The 20,665-nt window shown below is 42.7% G+C and overlaps 1 protein-coding gene across 6 annotated transcripts in view; it reads right to left on the minus strand.

Annotated features, from left to right (window-relative positions):
- The window catches only part of LARGE1 (LARGE xylosyl- and glucuronyltransferase 1), a 374,291-nt gene that overhangs the window by 89,497 nt on the left and 264,129 nt on the right, over positions 1-20,665 (minus strand). For all 6 annotated transcript variants that reach the window (XM_075123486.1, XM_075123481.1, XM_048832612.2 and 3 more), the window contains exon 7: positions 15,915-16,019. In XM_075123486.1, the coding sequence (XP_074979587.1) occupies positions 15,915-16,019 (105 nt within the window). The remainder of the gene's footprint in view (positions 1-15,914; positions 16,020-20,665) is intronic.

Raw genomic sequence — 20,665 nt, forward strand, 5'->3', positions numbered from 1 at the left:
CCCAATTAATACATTCCAATGTGAAGTCTTGGTGAGGCTGAGAAGTGGGAGCTGTGGAATCAGTATCCTGTAGCAAAAGGACTATGATCAATCAGCGTGGAGGAGTGAGAGATGTCACAAGGCTGTGAGTGCCTAACACAGCTGGCGCTGTAGAACATTCATTCCCAAGGGCAACTCAGAATGCATTTCTGTATATGTCCAGGAGTCAGGATGAAGTTACCAAAATGGATACTAACTGGAAGGGAGACATTGCCAGGTACTTGTCTTAATACATTGCAAAGCACTTTGTAGTGCTGAAGCATTAAAAATGTTGTAAAAAATGCCAAAGTTTTCAGAAATATTAAAGAACTCTTCCTTCTCTGTGATAGTGAAAAATGGGATGGTCAATGGTTGTTACTGTGACGTTGCACCCTATAGTGCATTATGGGAATATGCTTATGAATGTATATGACATCCCTGGAATATGTTTTATGCTACATATGCCATGTAACATATCTCTGTAAAGGTTATGATCTACTGAATATATTCATCCTATTTGTATACATGTGTCATTTTTGTATTCAAAGTTATGAATATTGGCTGTGTACTTGCTTGGTTTTAAGTAGCCTTAGTAAAGCATTTGGTCAGCTTCTTGAGAAAGGAATATGCAAATCAAGTGCCCAATCAAGAAACACTTAACGAATAATGGATCTTGGAAGACTCCAATCCACATAAGAAGTCTTCCTGGAGACATTCAAGATAGCATGTGAGCAATGGCTGCTGCCTGTAAAAACTGAGTCATGCACGGACATGTGACTTGCCCATGTGACTCCAAAACTCTCAAACAAGGCAAGTTTCTGGAGTCCCAAGCTGGCAGGGAAAATAGGTTAGAAGTAGTCTCAGCACATCAGTTGGCAGTTCCCAAGGAGGTTTCTGTGATCCAACCGTCACAGTTACATTGCAGGAGGTTACACTTCTTCCCCAAAATAAAGAATTAAGAGATTCAGCTCATCAAGCAACTTGATTGGCTGGGCATTCATAAAGGCTTTACGATGAGAGAGAAATCCTGCTTAAAAGTAGCTACATAGTTTCATAAATTATAAAGTCAGAAGAGACCATTGTGATTATCTAGTCTGACCTCCAGTACTGTATATCATAGGCCATAGAACTTCCCTGAATTAATTCTTATTTGAAGTACAGAAGATCTTTTAGGGAAAAATAATCCAATCTTGATTTAAAAATTGCAGGTGAGGGAGAATCCACCACAACAGTTGGTAAATTATTCCAATGGTTAATTACTTTCACTGTTAAAAGAATTTCTTCTTGCTTCTAGACTGAATTTGTTTAGCTTCAACTTCCAGCCACTGGATTGTGCTATACCCTTCTCTGATAGCTTGAAGACCCCTCTGTTATCAAATTTCTGCTCCCCATACAGGTATTTATAAGAGGTGACTTGTTCACAGTCTAATTTTCTCTTTGTTAAGCTAAACAGGTTGAGCTTCTTGGGTCTATCACTATAAGGCATGTTTTTCAATTCTTTAACCACTCTCATAGTTCTTTTCTGAATCCTTTCCAATTTATCAAAATCCTTGAATCATGGATACCAGAACTGGACACAGTATTCTAACAGCTATCACACTAATGCTATATACAGAGGTAATATAACCTCCCTACTCCTATTCAGTATTCCCCTGTTTATACATCTAAGGATCACATTAGCCCTTTTGGCCATAGTGTCACACTGGAACCTCATGTTCAGCTGATTATCCACCATGAACCCCAAGTACTTTTTAGAGTCACTGCCTCTCAGGATAGAGTCCCCCTATCCTGTAAGTACGGCCTGCATTCTTTGTTCCTAGATGCACAACTTTACATTTGGGCATACTGAAATGCATAAATGTTGAATGAATTACTGGAATCCTCCAGAAAGCCAGAGAAACTGGGCATTATGTGGCTGGCCTTCACAGGGTTTTATGGGGAACAACAAACAACCTCCTAATCCAGGAGCAGTGCAGGCTCTCCAAGGTCCTATGCGTGGGCTCCCAGCCTCTGAACTTGCTCCCTTATGCACAGACTTATTTGAAGCTAGGGATCTGATGCAGAGCCCACTTCCCCAATGCATACGTAGTGAAGAGGATCCCTGATTCACCAGTTCCACTCATGTGCCCTTCGCTTACAAGTTCAATGGGGTTGCCACAGTGACTTGAACTCAAAACCAATGAGTTGATTTCATAAGTGGAGAAAAATTTGGGGCAGATTTGAAGCTGGTACAAATCAGCTTAGCTCTACTGAAGTCAATGGACATCCATGTACCTCAGTTGAGGACCTGACCCACTGTGGTGGGTTCTTTTTAAAATTTCCCCAGTATATGACAAAAGATGAAAATTAACTGGGAAGGTTGTTCTTGACTGCAGTCCTTTCAAAAATGTCATATTTAATGTGGGGTGAAATGTCACTGATTTAATAAATTTTACACTCTAGGTTAAGTGAGGGGGAAATAACCACACATAGCAGAGGTAGGTCATTATCCCAGTTGGCTTCTAATAATAACAACAGACCACAGTATTAATTGGAGGGATGGGCACAGTGTCTGAGAGCTGGTCACAGCCTTCCTTGGCTGGGTGCTCAGTTAGTATTTTACGAAAACGAAGGTGTGGGGGGAAAAATGAGCCAAGTTGGCTAAATAGACTTTTCAGTATTTCTTTTCTTATTTGGAGAGGTTTGTGTGTGTGTGTGTGTGTGTGTATATATATGTGTGTGTGTGTGCGTGCACGCTTAATGAAACATTGTACAGTATCTGTAGTTTTTCTGTTAATCGAAATGGATAATTCATGCAATGCATCAGGTTCAGGAGAAAAAGAAATGCAGTAGGGGAGGGATACAACATGAAAACATTATCTTTAGAGATTTTTTTTTTAAAAAACAGAGTATTTCCCCCAACTTCTACTACCCACCTGTTTTGAACTCTGGGTTCAGATAAAATGGGACCCAGATATGAACCAAACATTTTGCAAAACCAAAACCACCTCTGATTCTGCCCATCTCTAGTTAAATTTAACCTTTTAAACAGCATTTTAGTTGCTTATTATCGGTTTGTTATTTGGTTGCTTTATAAAATGTTTGTAAGGCAGTGATCCCCAAACTTTTCAGGGTCATGTCCCCCTAACCCTCGTCCGCCCCGCCTCCCAGGGCCTGGATGCGGACAGGAGTAAGGGGGCCAAGGAGGCACAGCTAGGGGCAGGGGCGGGGCTGGCAGCCAGGACTCTGGGTGCGGAGCCAGCAGCCAGGACCCCAGGAGCAGAGCCCTTGACAGGGGCTGGCAGCTGGGGCTGGGGCCAGGAGCAGAGCTGGGTGGCGCTACCTCCCCACTCCCCCCCCTGTCATAAATATAAAGGGAAGGGTAAACCCCTTTGAAATCCCTCCTGGCCAGGGGAAAGCTCCTCTCACCTGTAAAGGGTTAAGAAGCTAAAGGTAACCTCACTGGCACCTGACCAAAATGACCAATGAGGAGACAAGATACTTTCAAAAGCTGGGAGGAGGGAGAGAAACAAAGGGTCTGTGTCTGTCTGTATGCTGGGTCTTTGCCGGGGATAGACCAGGAATGGAGTCTTAGAACTTTTAGTAAGTAATCTAGCTAGGTATGCGTTAGATTATGATTTCTTTAAATGGCTGAGAAAAGAATTGTGCTGAATAGAATAACTATTTCTGTCTGTGTATCTTTTTTGTAACTTAAGGTTTTGCCTAGAGGGGTTCTCTATGTTTTTGAATCTAATTACCCTGTAAGATATCTACCATCCTGATTTTACAGGGGGGATTTCTTTATTTCTATTTACTTCTATTTTTTATTAAAAGTCTTCTTGTAAAAAAACTGAATGCTTTTTCATTGTTCTCAGATCCAAGGGTTTGGGTCTGTGGTCACCTATGCAAATTGGTGAGGCTTTTTATCCAACATTTCCCAGGAAAAGGGGGGTGCAAGTGTTGGGAGGATTGTTCATTGTTCTTAAGATCCAAGGGTCTGGGTCTGTAGTCACCTAGGCAAATTGGTGAGGCTTTTTACCAAACCTTGTCCAGGAAGTGGGGTGCAAGGTTTTGGGAAGTATTTTGGGGGGGAAGGACGCGTCCAAACAGCTCTTCCCCAGTAACCAGTATTACTTTGGTGGTGGTAGCGGCCAGTCCAAGGACAACGGGTGGAATATTTTGTACCTTGGGGAAGTTTTGACCTAAGCTGGTAAAGATAAGCTTAGGAGGTTTTCATGCAGGTCCCCACATCTGTACCCTAGAGTTCAGAGTGGGGGAGGAACCTTGACACCCCCAATGGGGGTTGGCCTGGGCCCCAGCTGTGCTCCCCCCGAATGTTCCTCTGTGCCCCCCAAGGGGGGTGCCCCCCACAGTGTGTGGACCTCTGTTCCAAGGGCTTGTTTACATAGCACTTTATGGCAAGCTAGGGTCTGGATCTACAGCACACCACACCAGCTTGCTACACAGTAACGTCTCCTGTGGACATTGCTATGGCACATTGAAAATCCTGGAGTGTGGCTTGACGTATGTGCACCAAATTGGTGCATTGTCGATTCACTCCCTGGCTTGCCATACAGTTATTTGCCTCGCAGACAAGGATTGTACATTAACACCAAGCAAATGGTATTTTCTAATGCAGCGGTTTTCAGTCTGGGTCCTAAAGGCCACTCATGACTGCAATCCACCCATTCACACAATCCTTTCCATTATAATAAAAGTTGGGTTCACAGCAAAAATACATAGCTGGTTTTGTGTGAGGAGTCGGTTTGTGGGCTTCTGCCTGGAGCCTTTTCTGGCTGCTAGGTGGATGGCTGCAAGTGGGGATGCTTCTTTCTTCACCATCCCCTGTTGGCACAGCATTGAGACTGGGGATAATACATGTTGACAGGATGTTGAGACCAACTATATAGACTCTTGAACCTATTGTGGTTGCTGGGAGATGGTGGGCCTCAGCCTGCCCATAGTTAAAGGCACTCCCTCTCATCTGAGCGGGAGGGGGACAGTGTATCAAGGCCACAAATAAATACTGGGAACAATAAATGAAAAAAACAGGGATGGGTGTGACGGTCATAAGGTGAAAATCAGGTAACCAGAAGGGGCCACCGAGCAGAAAACCCGACAGTGCCCACTGCTCCTCAAAGGCATTGAAGGAATCAGTGGACATTGCCCAGAGGAATGCTGCTCAGGGGTGTGACTTCACATGATCAGAAACAGACCCCACAGTCACAGAACGCCCTCTTGTCTAGCTTCCTCCTCCTGATGTAATGGATGGCCATCAGTCTACCAAGAGTTCTCATAAGTCTGTGGGGCCACAGATGGGGTAAGAGTAGAGCAGGAACTGTGTGGAGAATTGCAGCCAGAACCTCAGTAAGAGGTTCTGGAGGACCAGGAAGAGGGGTTGAAGTCTGACACATAGACGTGTGCCAGGGTCTCTCTATCGCTGCAGAAAGGAGAGGTGCCAGGGGAGTTAGTGAACTGTGTCATATACATGCCCATGACCTCAACTCCATGGAGGATCTAACAACTGATATCCCTAGCGAGCCATGGAACCAAAGTGGAATACAGGCTGGCCCATAGGTACAGCCTCTTGAAGTGCTTGGAACTGTGTTCTGTGCAGGAAGAGGAGGAGGGGAGGGCTGAGGAACTGCATCTGGAATGGTTTTGGGTACGAAAGGGTCAGAGCAGAGAAAGCAGGGGAGGGGAAAGGACTGAAGTGCTCCTTCTGAGACTTAGCACTGCCTATTTTGCAGATTTTTTTCTCCCTCACCACCTCAACTAGAAAGAAACTCAGTGGGTTCCCCATCATGACACACTTCTGGGTAGCACCCCACATGCTGAGAAGTCCTGCACTAGAATCATAGAATATCAGGGTTGGAAGGGACCCCAGAAGGTCATCTAGTCCAACCCCCTGCTCAAAGCAGGACCAATTCCCAGTTAAATCATCCCAGCCAGGGCTTTGTCAAGCCTGACCTTAAAAACCTCTAAGGAAGGAGATTCTACCACCTCCCTAGGTAACGCATTCCAGTGTTTCACCACCCTCTTAGTGAAAAAGTTTTTCCTAATATCCAATCTAAACCTCCCCCACTGCAACTTGAGACCATTACTCCTCGTTCTGTCATCTGCTACCATTGAGAACAGTCTAGAGCCATCCTCTTTGGAACCCCCTTTCAGGTAGTTGAAAGCAGCTATCAAATCCCCCCTCATTCTTCTCTTCTGCAGGCTAAACAATCCCAGCTCCCTCAGCCTCTCCTCATAACTCATGTGTTCCAGTCCCCTAATCATTTTTGTTGCCCTTCGCTGGACTCTCTCCAATTTATCCACATCCTTCTTGAAGTGTGGGGCCCAAAACTGGACACAGTACTCCAGATGAGGCCTCACCAATGTCGAATAGAGGGGAACGATCACGTCCCTCGATCTGCTCGCTATGCCCCTACTTATACATCCCAAAATGCCATTGGCCTTCTTGGCAACAAGGGCACACTGCTGACTCATATCCAGCTTCTCGTCCACTGTCACCCCTAGGTCCTTTTCCGCAGAACTGCTGCCTAGCCATTTGGTCCCTAGTCTGTAGCTGTGCATTGGGTTCTTCCGTCCTAAGTGCAGGACCCTGCACTTATCCTTATTGAACCTCATCAGATTTATTTTGGCCCAATCCTCCAATTTGTCTAGGTCTTTCTGTATCCTATCCCTCCCCTCCTGCGTATCTACCACTCCTCCCAGTTTAGTATCATCCGCAAATTTGCTGAGAGTGCAATCCACACCATCCTCCAGATCATTTATGAAGATATTGAACAAAACCGGCCCCAGGACCGACCCTTGGGGTACTCCACTTGTTACCGGCTGCCAACTAGATATGGAGCACTAATGGTTGGAGAGACAAAATGGAGTCTAACCTGGACTCTTGCCACTTCCTGCTAGGTGAACTTGGGCAAGTTACACAATCTCTCTGTTTCCCCAGCTATAAAAAGAAGATATAATTATTTAATTGCCTTTGTAAAGCACTCTGAGAACCTGGGATAAAAGATGCTCTGTAAGAGAGAAGTTTTGTTGTTATTAAGATATATTTGTAAGGGATTCTTCTTCTGTATTCCAGAGGTTTTTTTTGTGTGATTAGGCACTAGGATAGCTCTGCTCATTTTTCTGCATAATTCTTTCTTCATCTAAGCTTAATGTACTACAGAGGGACCCCCTATAATAGAGAGAGGGCAGCTCAGAATGCTGGACAACTGATTCATAAGTCTCTCTTGTTCATACTAATTACTCAAGAGCTGGCTCTAAAAAGCCAAAAATACTATACTTCAAAATGACCTAAGTGGGTTGGAAAGAAGTTTAGGATTTTTTTTTTTGCATAACTTAATTTATGGTGCATATGTACATTACACACATTAAAATATTATGGCTAGATTCTGATCTCAGTAAAACCACTTTAAAGTAGGGCCAACTTCATCAACTTTAATTGAGTTACTCCATATTTACACCAGTATTATTAAAATTATCTATGTCACAGCTTTTTCATCACAGGTTCCTTGGGAGATGAAGCTAATGAGTGCTCCAATAAAGCCAGGTGTTGTTCTAAAGAAGGCAATTATAACAAGGCTTGATGGAGTTAATTGCCAAGGAGCAGTGGCTGTATCTCAGAGAATGCGATGAACAGTGGACCAATTCATTCACAATCATGCCATTATTTCCTGGATAGGCCTCAAACTGGATACACCATTTTTAGAAATGAAATACACATTGATCTGCATTTCTGAAATGTCAAGCGTGTTGTAAACTAGTTCACAGGACATCAAATGCTTTAGAAACTGAGAAGGGGAGACTGGAAAGGGAGCCGCTCTTAATCTGCAGCCAGTTTTTAGATATCTTATTTTTAAGTGCAAGCTGTAGATTACAGAGAGAACGAGACACAGGGAACTGGTCATTAAAAAGCAAAATTACTATTTCAGTGTTCCACTGATGACACAAATAGATTGAGCTTTCTGCTCAAGGCTGAGTGCATTAATGCCTTGACAGAATTACTTACAAAATCACTTACAAAATCACTACTTAAGCTGCACACACATTACCCAGATTTTTCATAAACCAGAGTTAATGCAGTTGTGTAAAACAGAGTGTGTGGGTGTAAAAATGTTACACACAGACTACAAGACTCCCCAAATAAGAAGACAGCCCGGGAAAAATCTAGCACAAAAGTCTGAGGAGCTACTACAATATGAAATTGATTAAATAGACATGATGTTATCTTTTTTCTTGGCACTAGTGTTTGACCTCATTCTTCCTCTATATTTTTCACCATATAAAGCACATTTTCAGCTGTTTTCAAAGGATCCTCTGCTCATGGTCAAGCCTAATGAAAATTCCTGTGGGGCCAGTACCCGTAGTAGCTAATGGTTTGTGTAACAGGAGGTGTGCACATTGCACTGGCTTTCAGAGAGGGTGTGGATAAACTTAGTGAAATTGTCTAGAATGAGTCTCTTTACATGTTGTATAGCTTAGGGTTCTGTGACCAACTAGTTCTCAAACCTTTTTACTCTGTAGAACATCCCTTGAGAGATTCACTCCTGAATTACCTCCTCTCCTAAACATCCACTGCTTGGTTTTCAAAATACTCCTCCCTACAGACCACTAGGAAAGGCTCTAATTGTGGTCAACATCCACAGGCTACAGTCTGAGAATCAGTGCTGTAACTAGATTGCTCAGGTTGATTTCTGGGTCTTATGGGAAAACAAATGATGGTAGGTTAGCTATTTTTCTTTATGCCAGGTCTGTGCTGGATTAAGTAGTGGTATCCACAAGAGTTGATCCTGAGGATTGATGACCACCAGAAACTTCCACCAAAGTCATTGGGAGTTACAAATGCTCAGAATCTCTCAGGAATCACACCAAATACTTGTTTTTTTTTCCAATATGATCAAGGCCCTATCCTGCAAACATGCATATGCAATATTGTAGACAATAATAGTTGCACTGAGCAGATTGGAACACTCATGTAATCAAAATTAAGCACATGTACATTTGCAGGATCAGGACCTTAGACAGCTCCATTTCTGAATAGTTTATATACATTAAAATTCTTTGCTGTCCTTGGTAATTTATTTGTTGCATTGAAGACACACAGTACCACTCCTGGCAGGCCCAAAATGTGATATAACATTATTTTATATACACAATCTGCTCTGCAAGAGGTCTTATTTGTTATTAAGAATTATACAATCTCCATGCAAGTCTATATAATTCTTCATGTATGTTTCCCACTTCAAATACATCTTTCAGTGGTCTTTTCTCAGTCAAAGAGTGAAAAAATAGACCAATGTCAGCAGTCCAACAGTCATGAAATACACAAATAATAAACCAGTGTGCACATGTAGTCCATTAATCACTGCGTGCTGTGCTTGCCTTTCTATGCCCAATCCACAGATATGGTCTATTACAGCTCTGAGTTTGAGAGTCTGGCTCTTTAGTTCAAGCTGTAGCAACTCCTGCTTTTTTAGCTCAGATGGCCCCCCTGGTAAATCTGCAGCAGTGATTCAGATGGCAGTTGTCACATAGACATGATGCAGGAAGGGAAATTTTTTGGGGTGCAAACATTTCAGTATCAAGTTTCCAGGGGATAGGATATAACATACCACAATTAACTGCGGGGAATTATTATTTTTCCAATGAAAAATGATTTTTCAAATTAAGAAAACTCTCAGGTTCTCCTTCAAAATTTTCTGTGTAAATAAATGGCCTCTGTTCTTTAAATGCCAATCCTTTCTTCATTTTAACCCGTTCCTCCTTGTTCTGTTTGGCATTAGTTCACATAGTCTCTCTGCTCCCGTTAGCATTTCATATGCCGTACTGGGATGGGTGTCCCCAAAGAAAGGACTCCTGTGCTGTGGCATGATAGGGGAGGGATTACAAGCTGTGCTGCCAACAGTGGGCATTGTTGTAAATAGGCAAAACTCTCTCAGGCTCTGAAAGCACAATATGAAAAATATCACGTGGCATAATTTTGTTTGAACCATTCTACAACTCCATTTGAAGACTTGGGGTCCGATCCTCAGCTGCTGTACATTGGTCTACTGCCACTAGAATTAAAGAGCTAGGGGTGATTTACACAAGCTGAGTATCTGGCCTGAAGTCACGACAATGAAATCACCAGAAACTGCTTTTAAAAAGTGTTTTCCACCATTCGGGAAAGTATAACATAGACAGACCTATAAGTCAAATAAATTACCAGGCCCTGAGAGTTTACACCCCAGAGTCTTAAAAGAAAAGAAGAGAGATTAGAGAAGCCTTCACTTTTATGTTCAGAATTTCTTGTGACACCATCATAGGACCTAATCACATTAGCCATGCCATCAGGGGCTCATTCACCTGAACATCTACCAATCTGAGATATGCCAACATGTGCCAGCAATGCCCCTCTGCCATGTACATTGGCCAGACTGGACAGTCTCTATGCAAAAGAATAAATGGACACAAATCTGACATCAGGAATCATAACATTCAAAAACCGGTAGGAAAACACTTCAACCTCTCTGGCCACTCAGTAAAAGATTTAAAGATGGCAATTTTGCAACAGAAAAGCTTCAAAAACAGACTCCAATGAGAAACTGCTGAGCTTGAATTAATATGCAAACGATATACCACTAACTTGGGTTTGAACAGAGACTGGGAGTGGCTGGGTCATTACACATATTGCATCTATTTCCCCATGTTAAGTATCCTCCTCACATCTTCTTGTCAACTGTCTAAATGGGCCATCTTGATTATCACTACAAAAGTTTTTTTTTCTCCTGCTGATAATAGCTCATCTTACTGAATTAGCCTCTTACTCCACCTTTTCATGTTCTCTGTATGTATATTGTGGTACAGCATGGCCAGAGGGCAGCAGAAGAGTGTTAGAAGGGAGTCTTATTCCCTGTAGAGGGAAGAAAGTTTGCTATAAATTAAATTAAAGCACCTGAAACCAATTCAAGCACCTGAAGCCAGTCACATGGTAAAAAACCCCAGCTTCGATCAGACAGGAGGAGGAGTTGAAGCAGAGTGGATTGGTGTTGGAGCAGAGAGCAGTTTGGAGGGAAACAGAGGAGAGTTTGGAGAAGTGCTGCGGTGGGCTAAGAAGACCAAGACCCTAGGTAAAGGGAAACCTGGTTTGTGAAGAGGGAGGGCAGGAAGCCCCACAAGCTGAAGGGCAGGAGAGGGAAGTAGCCTAGGGGAAGGATCCGCTAGTTCTAGTGGTTTACTGCTAGCTGTAGGGCCCCTGGGCTGGGACCTGAAGTAGAGGGCGGGCCTGGGTCCCTCCCTCTCCACTCCCCTCCTCTAGGACACTAGTGGGGCAGTTGATACCCCAGTTCAGGGGCAAGAAACGGTGCCCTGAACCCCCACCCAAGAAGAGAAAGCACGAGACCCATCATAGTAGTGCCAGCAATTTGCCATTATATATCTATCTATCTTACTATATGTTCCATTCTATGCATCCGATGAAGTGGGCTGTAGCCACGAAAGCTTATGCTCAAATAAACTTGTTAGTCTCTAAGGTGCCACAGGTACTCCTGTTCTTTTTGAAAAGATAGTTTTCTGAGGACTCAGAAGACCATTATTCCAGAAAAGAATGACAAGGCTGTAGAGAACAATTCTAGAGCGATCAGCGCAACATTGGTAGATGGAAAAAGCCCAGAAAAGATTTATGCAGAGCCTATAGTAGTTGGGAAACACTTTCAAAAGCGCAGTTTAATTAGAGACAGCCAGCATGGATTTAAAAGAGGGAAAGTTTGTTTTAACTAACAACATACTGAGGTCCTTCAAGTATTACTGACAAACCTACATGGACTATCTGGACATTTTGCCTGGGCACATAGGAGTGGGGTTGTTCATTTGCAGATGTGATTCAAAGAGCAAGTGAGCAAGGAGTGAAAAGAGTAGTCAATATCCTGTGTTGGTAGTGATGGAGCATATCTAAAACACAAAGACATGTGGAAGGCAGCTATGGTGTAAAAAACCTAGAGGTGAGTGACAGATGAGAGCAAAGTAAATACAAACTTGCCAGTGTAACATGGTGGCAAAAATCTCTTGCCACAAATCTGAAATGAGGCTGTATATTCTGCAGGGCTATAACAAAAAAATGAATGGAGTAGAAAAGAATACAAATATCAGGAAGTGATACTGGTGCTGTACAAGATGCTGGTGAGATGCTAACTAGAACACTGCACTCAATCAGTCTGAATATTGGCAATTTGGTCCTTTGCTTTTAACTTCATTAGTTTGGGCTGGATTATTCCCTCACACTAAATGACTGTGCAAGGTAGTAGGGCTCCCACCGTGTAACCCTCTGCAAGGCTACGTTAACCTTGCCTGGCTTATGGGTCTGGGCTTGACAGGACAGATCAGGAGCCATGCATGCAATACTCCCACTGCAAGAAATTGGGCGGGCAGGGGGGAAATGGCTGGGCACGTTGGGGGAAGTATACTGAACCCTTAATAGGGCTGTAGCAAAGCACTCCCACCAGAACAAGAAGGGAGCAGGGGAAAAATTATGCCTCTGAAGCCTTATTTACACAAACATTTAGTCCATGGCAAGCTGCGGTGTGACTTTACCCCACACTAGCCTGCTGCATACTAACTTCCCATATGAATCCTGCTGATGTGCTCTTTGTTCCACTTGGCTTTGACGCAGAGGTGCACTAAGGAACTCTTAGCATGCATCAGCAAGGTTCACAAAGACTCTTACTATGGGGTACATTTACACCCCAGCTTGCCGCAAACTGAATGTTTGTGTCGACAAGCTCTGAGACACAATTCCTCCCTGGAGATCCTACCGGAGTGGCTTAGCTACACATAGCTCCTCACACAGGCTCTGGCTTAAAGGTTCACTCTGGCTCTTAGTTTAAAGGCAGGATATTAATGTTAGACTGTTGCGCTAGTTTAAATATGGCTTCACTAGCCACTTACAAAACGGGTTAGAATAATTCTCTCTAGCTTATATTCAATACCTCTATTTACCTAGTCAACACTTTAGGATTTGCTCTTTTCCTACTCTCCTTCAGCACTCTGCTAATTATTCAAAGAGCTGGGCCCTCCACTTCCCCTTCCCTGCTCACTGTTTTTCAGTGCAGCATTTTGCTAATACTTCTCATCTCTCTTTGGCCACTTCCTTCAGAATTCTGGATCCCTCTTGGCCCTAGAACTGTGTTATGGGTCAGCTGTTTTAATTTACTTATCACATAACAGATAAGGCTCTGATTTCCTTCAGTATTTCTTCTTCCTCTGCGGAGATTTATGCCTCTGGTCTCTTCTACGAATATTGAGGCAAACAATGGATTTAATTTTTACATTTTTTACAGCCATTTATGCTAATTCTGTCAATAATCCATCTTCGCTATCTCCGAGATTGCAATGTCTCACTTAATGACCTCTTGTTGCATGTGCTTGAAAAAGGTCTTTCCATTTATTGTAATCTCCTATGTAATCTTCCTTTCACTCTCCACCTTTTGGTTTTCTCTCCTTTTTTTTTTAAACTCTCATGAGCTGTAAAGGGCTGAGTTTTAATGGATCTGTCAGGAATGACTGAAAAATGGGTCTCTGAGCAGACTAAAATCTATGGGAAAGATTATGCACGGACGTGTAACAATGTATGTGTATAGTTCTGTCAAGAATTACCCTATGTAACGCATGCAAAGTACTATACACATTCAATTATTTTAGCTTCAACCAAGACAGAATTTAGTAATGTACTAAAGTTTCTTTGGTACTTTTACAATCTGTTTGGATTGGCACCTTGTGCCGAAATAGAATAAAGTTACACAGCTCTCCAAGTAACAGGAGCTGATCAAATCAATTTTAAGATCCTGGGTGTGAGTCATTGCTGTGCTACTCTAGTTTTATCCTGGTGAAATGGAGTCCAGACAATGTCAAACTGAAGTAACTCAGTGACGATCAAGGCCTTCTATGTCCACTTGTGCCTCAAAGCTCAAATGGAAAATACATACAAAAATGAGGAGAGAGAGGATGGTTATATGAATGATAGCCACCTTTCAGAGGAACAAAAAGTGTTGCATGGCGATGTGGCATTGAAAAGGAAATTTTTTTTTTTTTTTTTTACATTCTGCAAGGTAATGGTAGGCCGTGGGACACACCTGTGAAAATCGGCATTCTGTCAGGTAGTTTAGGATGGGTGTTAGTCCTACTGTTTGCTCCTCAACTCTGGGGAATTCAGAACCACGAACTCCCTTCCAACAACTTAGTAAATGATATCCAAGAAAAATCTTACATCCTTAGGCTATGCCTACACTGTGAGGTAAGAGTGTGAATCTCAGCTCACGTACACAGACTCACGCGAGCTCATCTGAACTAACGAGTATAAATAGGAGTGTAGGCAGGGCAGTCTGGGCGGCGGCCCAGCTAAGCCGTGCCGACTACATACCTACAGGGTTCAGGCAGGTTTGCGCTTGGCATGGCTAATCTGTGCTACTGCTGCTGGCCGTACTATCAGGGCTAAGCTGCTACTTACACTTGCAGTAGCTCGATATTTATGTGTAAGGAACTGGAAATCACATCCCTAGCTCATCGTGTAGATGAAGCCTTACCCAGAAGTCTGTTCAATCTTGTATAGGTTAGGTGCACATTCTCATTAGAATAAATACAGACATAAACGAGATGCTTTGTGGAGGCTGAAGTTCCCCAATACCGTCATGATTTCTGGTTGATCGTACACAGCAGCGTAGGATATGAATGACTGAACTGCTTCAGCGCAGTGCAAACCTATGGAACCCTTTTTTAAAAAGGGGACTCAATTTAATACAGCCCAATGTATTTTTGTGAAGCAAAGCCCAGTTACAATGAAGAATTGTTTGATGTAGAGTTATTTAAATGGACACATCTTTTTTTAAATGGAGCCTTCACCAGCTGTTCTGGCCTTTTATTACAAATGCAGAAGGAACATAATTCACCACCCTAGCACATAAAATCTGAAATAGAAGTGATTTAGATGCATGTGTGCGTTCTTTATACACCTGGTATGTTTTCCTCACATTTCAAACACAAATCAGTGGGAAAACTTGTCTCTCCTGTTATAATAAACTCTGTGATATAGTGAATTTTCTCCCCTCAGAGCAAGCAGAAATTGACGATCAGAGGTTTGCATTTTACTAGGACAATTATGGGCCTATTGCTGTTCTGAAGGAATTACATTTTTCTCACTCTGAAATTTTGTGGTGCCATTTACCTCCAGTGACTGGAAATGAGCCTTTGCTCCAATTCCTTTCCTCATGCTGGGCCCAGACATGCATCTGGGGCACATTGTCAAGAGTGCTGTGTGTAGTGGCGATGGAATGATGGGGTGTCATCCCATTCAAGAGCTCTGCCCCTCCCAAAATAGGTCACGTAACCTCCCCAGGAACTGCACAGGCACCTGCAGTTGTAACATTAACATATTCCTCAGTAAAAAGAACAGGAGGACTTGTGGCACCTTAGACTAACAAATTCATTTGAGCATTAGCTTTCGTGAGCTACAGCTCACTTTTCTTTTTGCGGATACAGACTAACACAGCTGCTACTCTGAAACATGTTCCTCAGTGTAACATATAGGGCAACACCATAATTGCAGCTACGAAATGAACCATAAAGCATCAGTTTCTGATGCAAATTCTTGCAGCATAATGGGAAGGAAAGGGTGAATGGCTGTATCTGACACCCCCTACGTTCAACACAAAGTCTATGCTAACCCCAACCCCTCATTGATTTGTCTTTATCCATCTGTTGTCTCTTGTCTTATACTTAGATTGGAAGCTCTGTGATACAGGGACCATCTTTTTGACCTCTGTTTGTACAGCACCTAGCACAATGGAATAATGGTTCATGACTAGGGCTCCTAAGAGCTGCAGTAATACAAAATAAATAATAGCAATAACTCACAGAAACATCTTAGGGCCTACCTGTGTTGTAACCCCTCCCAAGAGCTGGCCAGGGACGATGATTCTTCCAAAGGTTGCCCAGATACCAGTCACTCTGGTTCTCCACTAAGCCAAGAACCTGCTGGCCTGAAAACAAGCAACATGCAAACAGATCATTAAACAAAAGACAATTAGTTTATGGGAATCAAATACAAAACCTGGAGTAGGGCAGGCAGTGGAAACAGAGCCCAGCAGTTCTGATGCTCCCTTCTTTCACATGTTATGAAGATGGGTAATCACCTAACTAAAAACAGGAACATCCTAGTAGTGCAAGCTCATCATGGCTCATTTCTCTCCTTTCTCTCCTGGCTAGTCTGAGTAGCTAAACACTATGGAAATCTTTGTCACACTGACAAAATTATATATCAACCAGGCAAATCTAAATGCTGCCTGATTTTGGCATACCGTGCTGGAGAATCCTTCCTATGAGAGACAGGATTAGTACCAGGATACTCTAATATGATGGTCTGTTTATACTTTGATGATAATTTAATTGGAAAATGGGTCTGATATAGAAAATTATTTCCTCTTGCCATTTTTTCCCCTTTAATTTCAGCATTTTCTCTGGCAGAGCAACAGAGGAAATTCCTTTTGCTCTAGCAAATGATGGTTTTGAAGGTTTTAGCTAAAAGAGAAAGTTGCACAGATTTAACTGAGGGCTTGTCTCCACGATGGGGTAATGCACACTCCGGGGGTGTGATTTCTAAAGCACACTAATGTGCCGAGAATTCACTGGTCTGCACAGACCCTGCTGGTGCGCACTTAAAGTACTCTAGTGCACTTTAACATAGTACCATTTGAAACAGTACTGTGTGAAAGTGGACTTCACTAGGGAACTTTTAGTGCACACCAACAGGGTGTACATGGATCATTAATGTGCCCTGAGAAATGCTGTATAAAATGGGAGTAAGAAAAGTGACTAACAGCTCTTTTGGAAGGAGGGGGAAATTTAATTGTAACCAGGAAAAGAAAAGGGTGACAATGTTTCAGGGTATGTCTGCACTATAGCTGGGAGATGCAACTCACAGCACTAGCTCAGCTAATAAAGAGCAGTGTGGATACTGGGGCACAGGTGGTGGCTTGGGATAGCCACCTGACTCCTAGCCTGCCTGACCCCTTGGGTCTGGGCTCAGGTGGCTAGCTTGAGCTGCCACCTGCGCCACAATGTCCAGACTGCTATTTTCAATGGAATAGCTCAAGCTAGCACGAGTCTGCTGCCCACACTGGGAATCACACCTCCCAGCTGCAATGCAGACATACCCTCAGTGGATAGGCCCCCTCAGGGAGATTGTGGTGGACAACAGCTGAATGACTGAGACTGGAAACTATATTACCACCTTTTCTAGATACTATATAAACACCATGCTCTGAAAGGTGAGAACATGGTTTCAAACCTCAAGTCCCAACTACCCTAGCAAAACTGTCATGTTGCCAGTTACAATACACTAGTACCCAGAGATTGGTCAAACATGACATAGCTAGTATGGGACCAAATCAGCATCACCAAAAGGTGTTAGAGCCAGATGAAGACACTGTTTTGAGGGAAGAAATGGTGAGCAGCATGATTCATTAAAATTCATAAACACATGGGATGAAGCCCGTTCAGATTAGGTGATCACAATGGTCCCTTCTGGCCTCATAATCTATAAAACACTGATATCTAGAGTAGTGCATGTGAGGTTTTTTTCCAGACCATCTTATAAGGGGTGGCTTGGAATAATAAAATTAATAATAATATTATATTATATAACAAAACAAAAATGTATATTATGGGAACATTGTATTAATCATGACATGGTTTGTCATCACCTTGACCAATCTACTTGTGTCAGGGTTCCCTCCCCACTCTGAAACTCTAGGGTACAGATGAGGGGTCCCGCATGAAAGACCCCCTAAGCTTATTTTTACCAGCTTAGGTTAAACTTTCCCAAGGCACAAATTTCACCTTTTTCCTTGAACAATATGCTGCCACCACCAAGTGATTTAGACAAAGAACAGGGAAAGGACCACTTGGAGTTCCTATTTCCCCAAAATATCCCCCCCCAAGCCCTTACACCCCCTTTCTTGGGGAGGCTTGAGAATAAGCAAGATGAGCAGAAACCAGCCTTGGATTTTTAAGACCCAAAAAACCCAATTAGATTCTTAAACACAACTTTATTAGAAGAACAAAAAAAGATAAGAGAACAACTCTGTAAGATCAGAATGGAAGATAATCTTACAGGCAGCCAGATTCAAAACATAGAGAATCCCTCTAGGCAAAACCTTAAGTTGCAAAAAGACACATTTCCTCCAGCACAGCGAATTTCACAAGCCAAAAGAGAGAGAACCTAACACATTTTCTAGCTAGGATTTCTTACTAACTTTACAGGAGTTGGAGGGCTTGCATCCTTGATCTGTTCCCGGCAAAGGTATCCCGCAGACAGACACAAGCCTTCCCCCCCTCCAGATTTGAAAGTATCTTGTCCCCTCATTGGTCATTTTGGGTCAGGTGCCAGCCAGGTTAACTGAGCTTCTTAACCCTTTACAGGTAAAAAGACTTTGCCTCTGGCCAGGAGGGATTTTGTAGCACTGTATACAGAAAGGTGGTTACCCTTCCCTTTATATTTATGACAACTTGTGTGGTCTTTCTTTTTCCATTCCTGTTTGTTCATCTTTTTAGAATGTGAGCAATTTCTGGCAAGGACCATTTCTTCTTCAAAGGCAGTACATCAAGGATGCTACTGAAAGTTAATAATAATAGTTCTGTGAGGAGGGCATGGCAAGTCAGAGGAGGAGGTCAAAAAGCAGATGTGTATGGTTTAGAGGTTGAGTGAAAAGACAAGCACTGTCTCCTTTCAAAAGAAAAAAAATCCATCTGGAGGACTACATGGCTAACACCTGTTGATTCAGGGCTGGAAGGCTAACTGTTCCTTATAAACACCACTCCATTAGAGACAGAGTAGAGTAAATCAAAAGAGAAAACTATTAGTAAAGGATGAGAAAACCAGAGAAGAAAATTCAGGGACAGCCCAACTGGAACTGAATGTCACAGGTGATAAGAACTGAGTGACCCTGCCCATATTCTAAAAGTGCATTTCACAACTCAGCAGTTAGCAGATGCTGCTCAGGATTGTACTTCTCACATAAAAAGAAATGCTAGAATCCCATTTGAAATAAACAGATATTTAAATTCCTCTCCATGGAACATCAGTCTGCTTTCATTATTTTATCCCTATGCATTACCAAACACAAGTCACAGGGTTCAGTGTTCAAACTGATTTATAATAGGTAATGCACAAACCTTGTTGCTGGTTAATGGATTTGCTCTCCCACCTACTGATCCCAACTCTCTATTTTGAAAGATATTCTTATCCCTCAGCTAGTTTGTGCCCAGACAAAGAGAGAGGGGAAGGCTTAGAAAATAATCTTTGGTTGTATCCATTTATTTAATTTATTTATTTATTTAATTTTCCACTCAAAATAAGGGGAGAACATGAAAAAAAGACTAAATGAACAGGAAGGGATCCAGAGAGGGAAAAGAAGAGCAACAGGTTGGTTTCCAGCTGCTAGGAATTAAAATTTTCTAAAAAGTTAAATCAAATCTTTTCCTGTGTCTGAAGTTCCTCTTCCCCTAAACATTATCTGCTCTTTAGCTGCCAGATAAGCCAAGTTGCTGTGCCAAACATCTATCCCTGGAGGCAATTCTGCTATTCCACCTAAGCAATATGAGTCATTTAGCTATAAGCACTGCTTTAGAGAACTAAGTTCTCAGTGGGTTGGAGTGTTTTCAAGATGACAGGATATATCCCAAAACACAGTTCTGGGAAGTAATTTTTAAGGTGGTATCCATTATCATATTAATCCTCCTGCCTACTTCTAGCCAAAAGGATTGTATGATCCTGGGACAGCCCCAACACATGTGAGCCAGTGTGGCTCCAGGAGACCAACATCTCCAGGAGCAGTCTGTTTTGGAAAGGCTCATGCAGTGTTATCTTATGTGGGGACCAGTGTGAACAAAATATAATTTTCTGCTGGATCAGCCTTACTCGTAGATCAATAGTAGAAAGTTAAATGTTTTGCAAGGCATTTCCCCATTGGCTAGGGGTCAGAGATATACATACAACTTTGTTCCAGGCTTGGCACAGGCAATCTACATTAGGGAGGGTCTTTGGGGACAGAAAGTCATAACAGGCTACAGCTAGCTGTAGAGCCCTCTCCTACCAAACAGCAAATCTGGAGTCTTTGGTGCTCCCAGCCTATCCGGACCAACTATGCCCTCCAAGAGGTGATTAAGCTGCAGGTCATGCCATGCCGCTGGACCAGGTAGGTTGTATAGTTATTGGAATGTTTGGAATAGCAGAAACTGATTCTCTGAGATCAACTAGGAGACCTAAATTACTCCCTTATTCACCCGCTCTTTCCACATTAATGATTTCTCATCAATTTTCAAAAATGGGCCACACCAAAGTACAGCATCAATGTGTGACCAGGGATAGAATTAAAAATTTCTAGCAAACCTGGCCCTTGTTTGTCTGGTAGCCTACACTGGAGGGGACATTTTACGATCAAAACAGTAATAGGCTGAAACCAGTCTTCCTGCCAGCGGAGGGAATGGATCAACTCTCATTCCACCAGCAGCCAGGGAGGGATCTGCTCCATTATGTTGTGGAGAGACAGAGCTGCCTGGCTAAAGATAAGAACTGTATGATAATGCTGCCAGTTGGGGAAATGGAAGCCCAGATGTGGCTGGGAGT

This window comes from Caretta caretta, chromosome 1 (genome assembly GCF_965140235.1).
Source record: "Caretta caretta isolate rCarCar2 chromosome 1, rCarCar1.hap1, whole genome shotgun sequence".
NCBI lineage: Eukaryota > Metazoa > Chordata > Testudines > Cheloniidae > Caretta > Caretta caretta.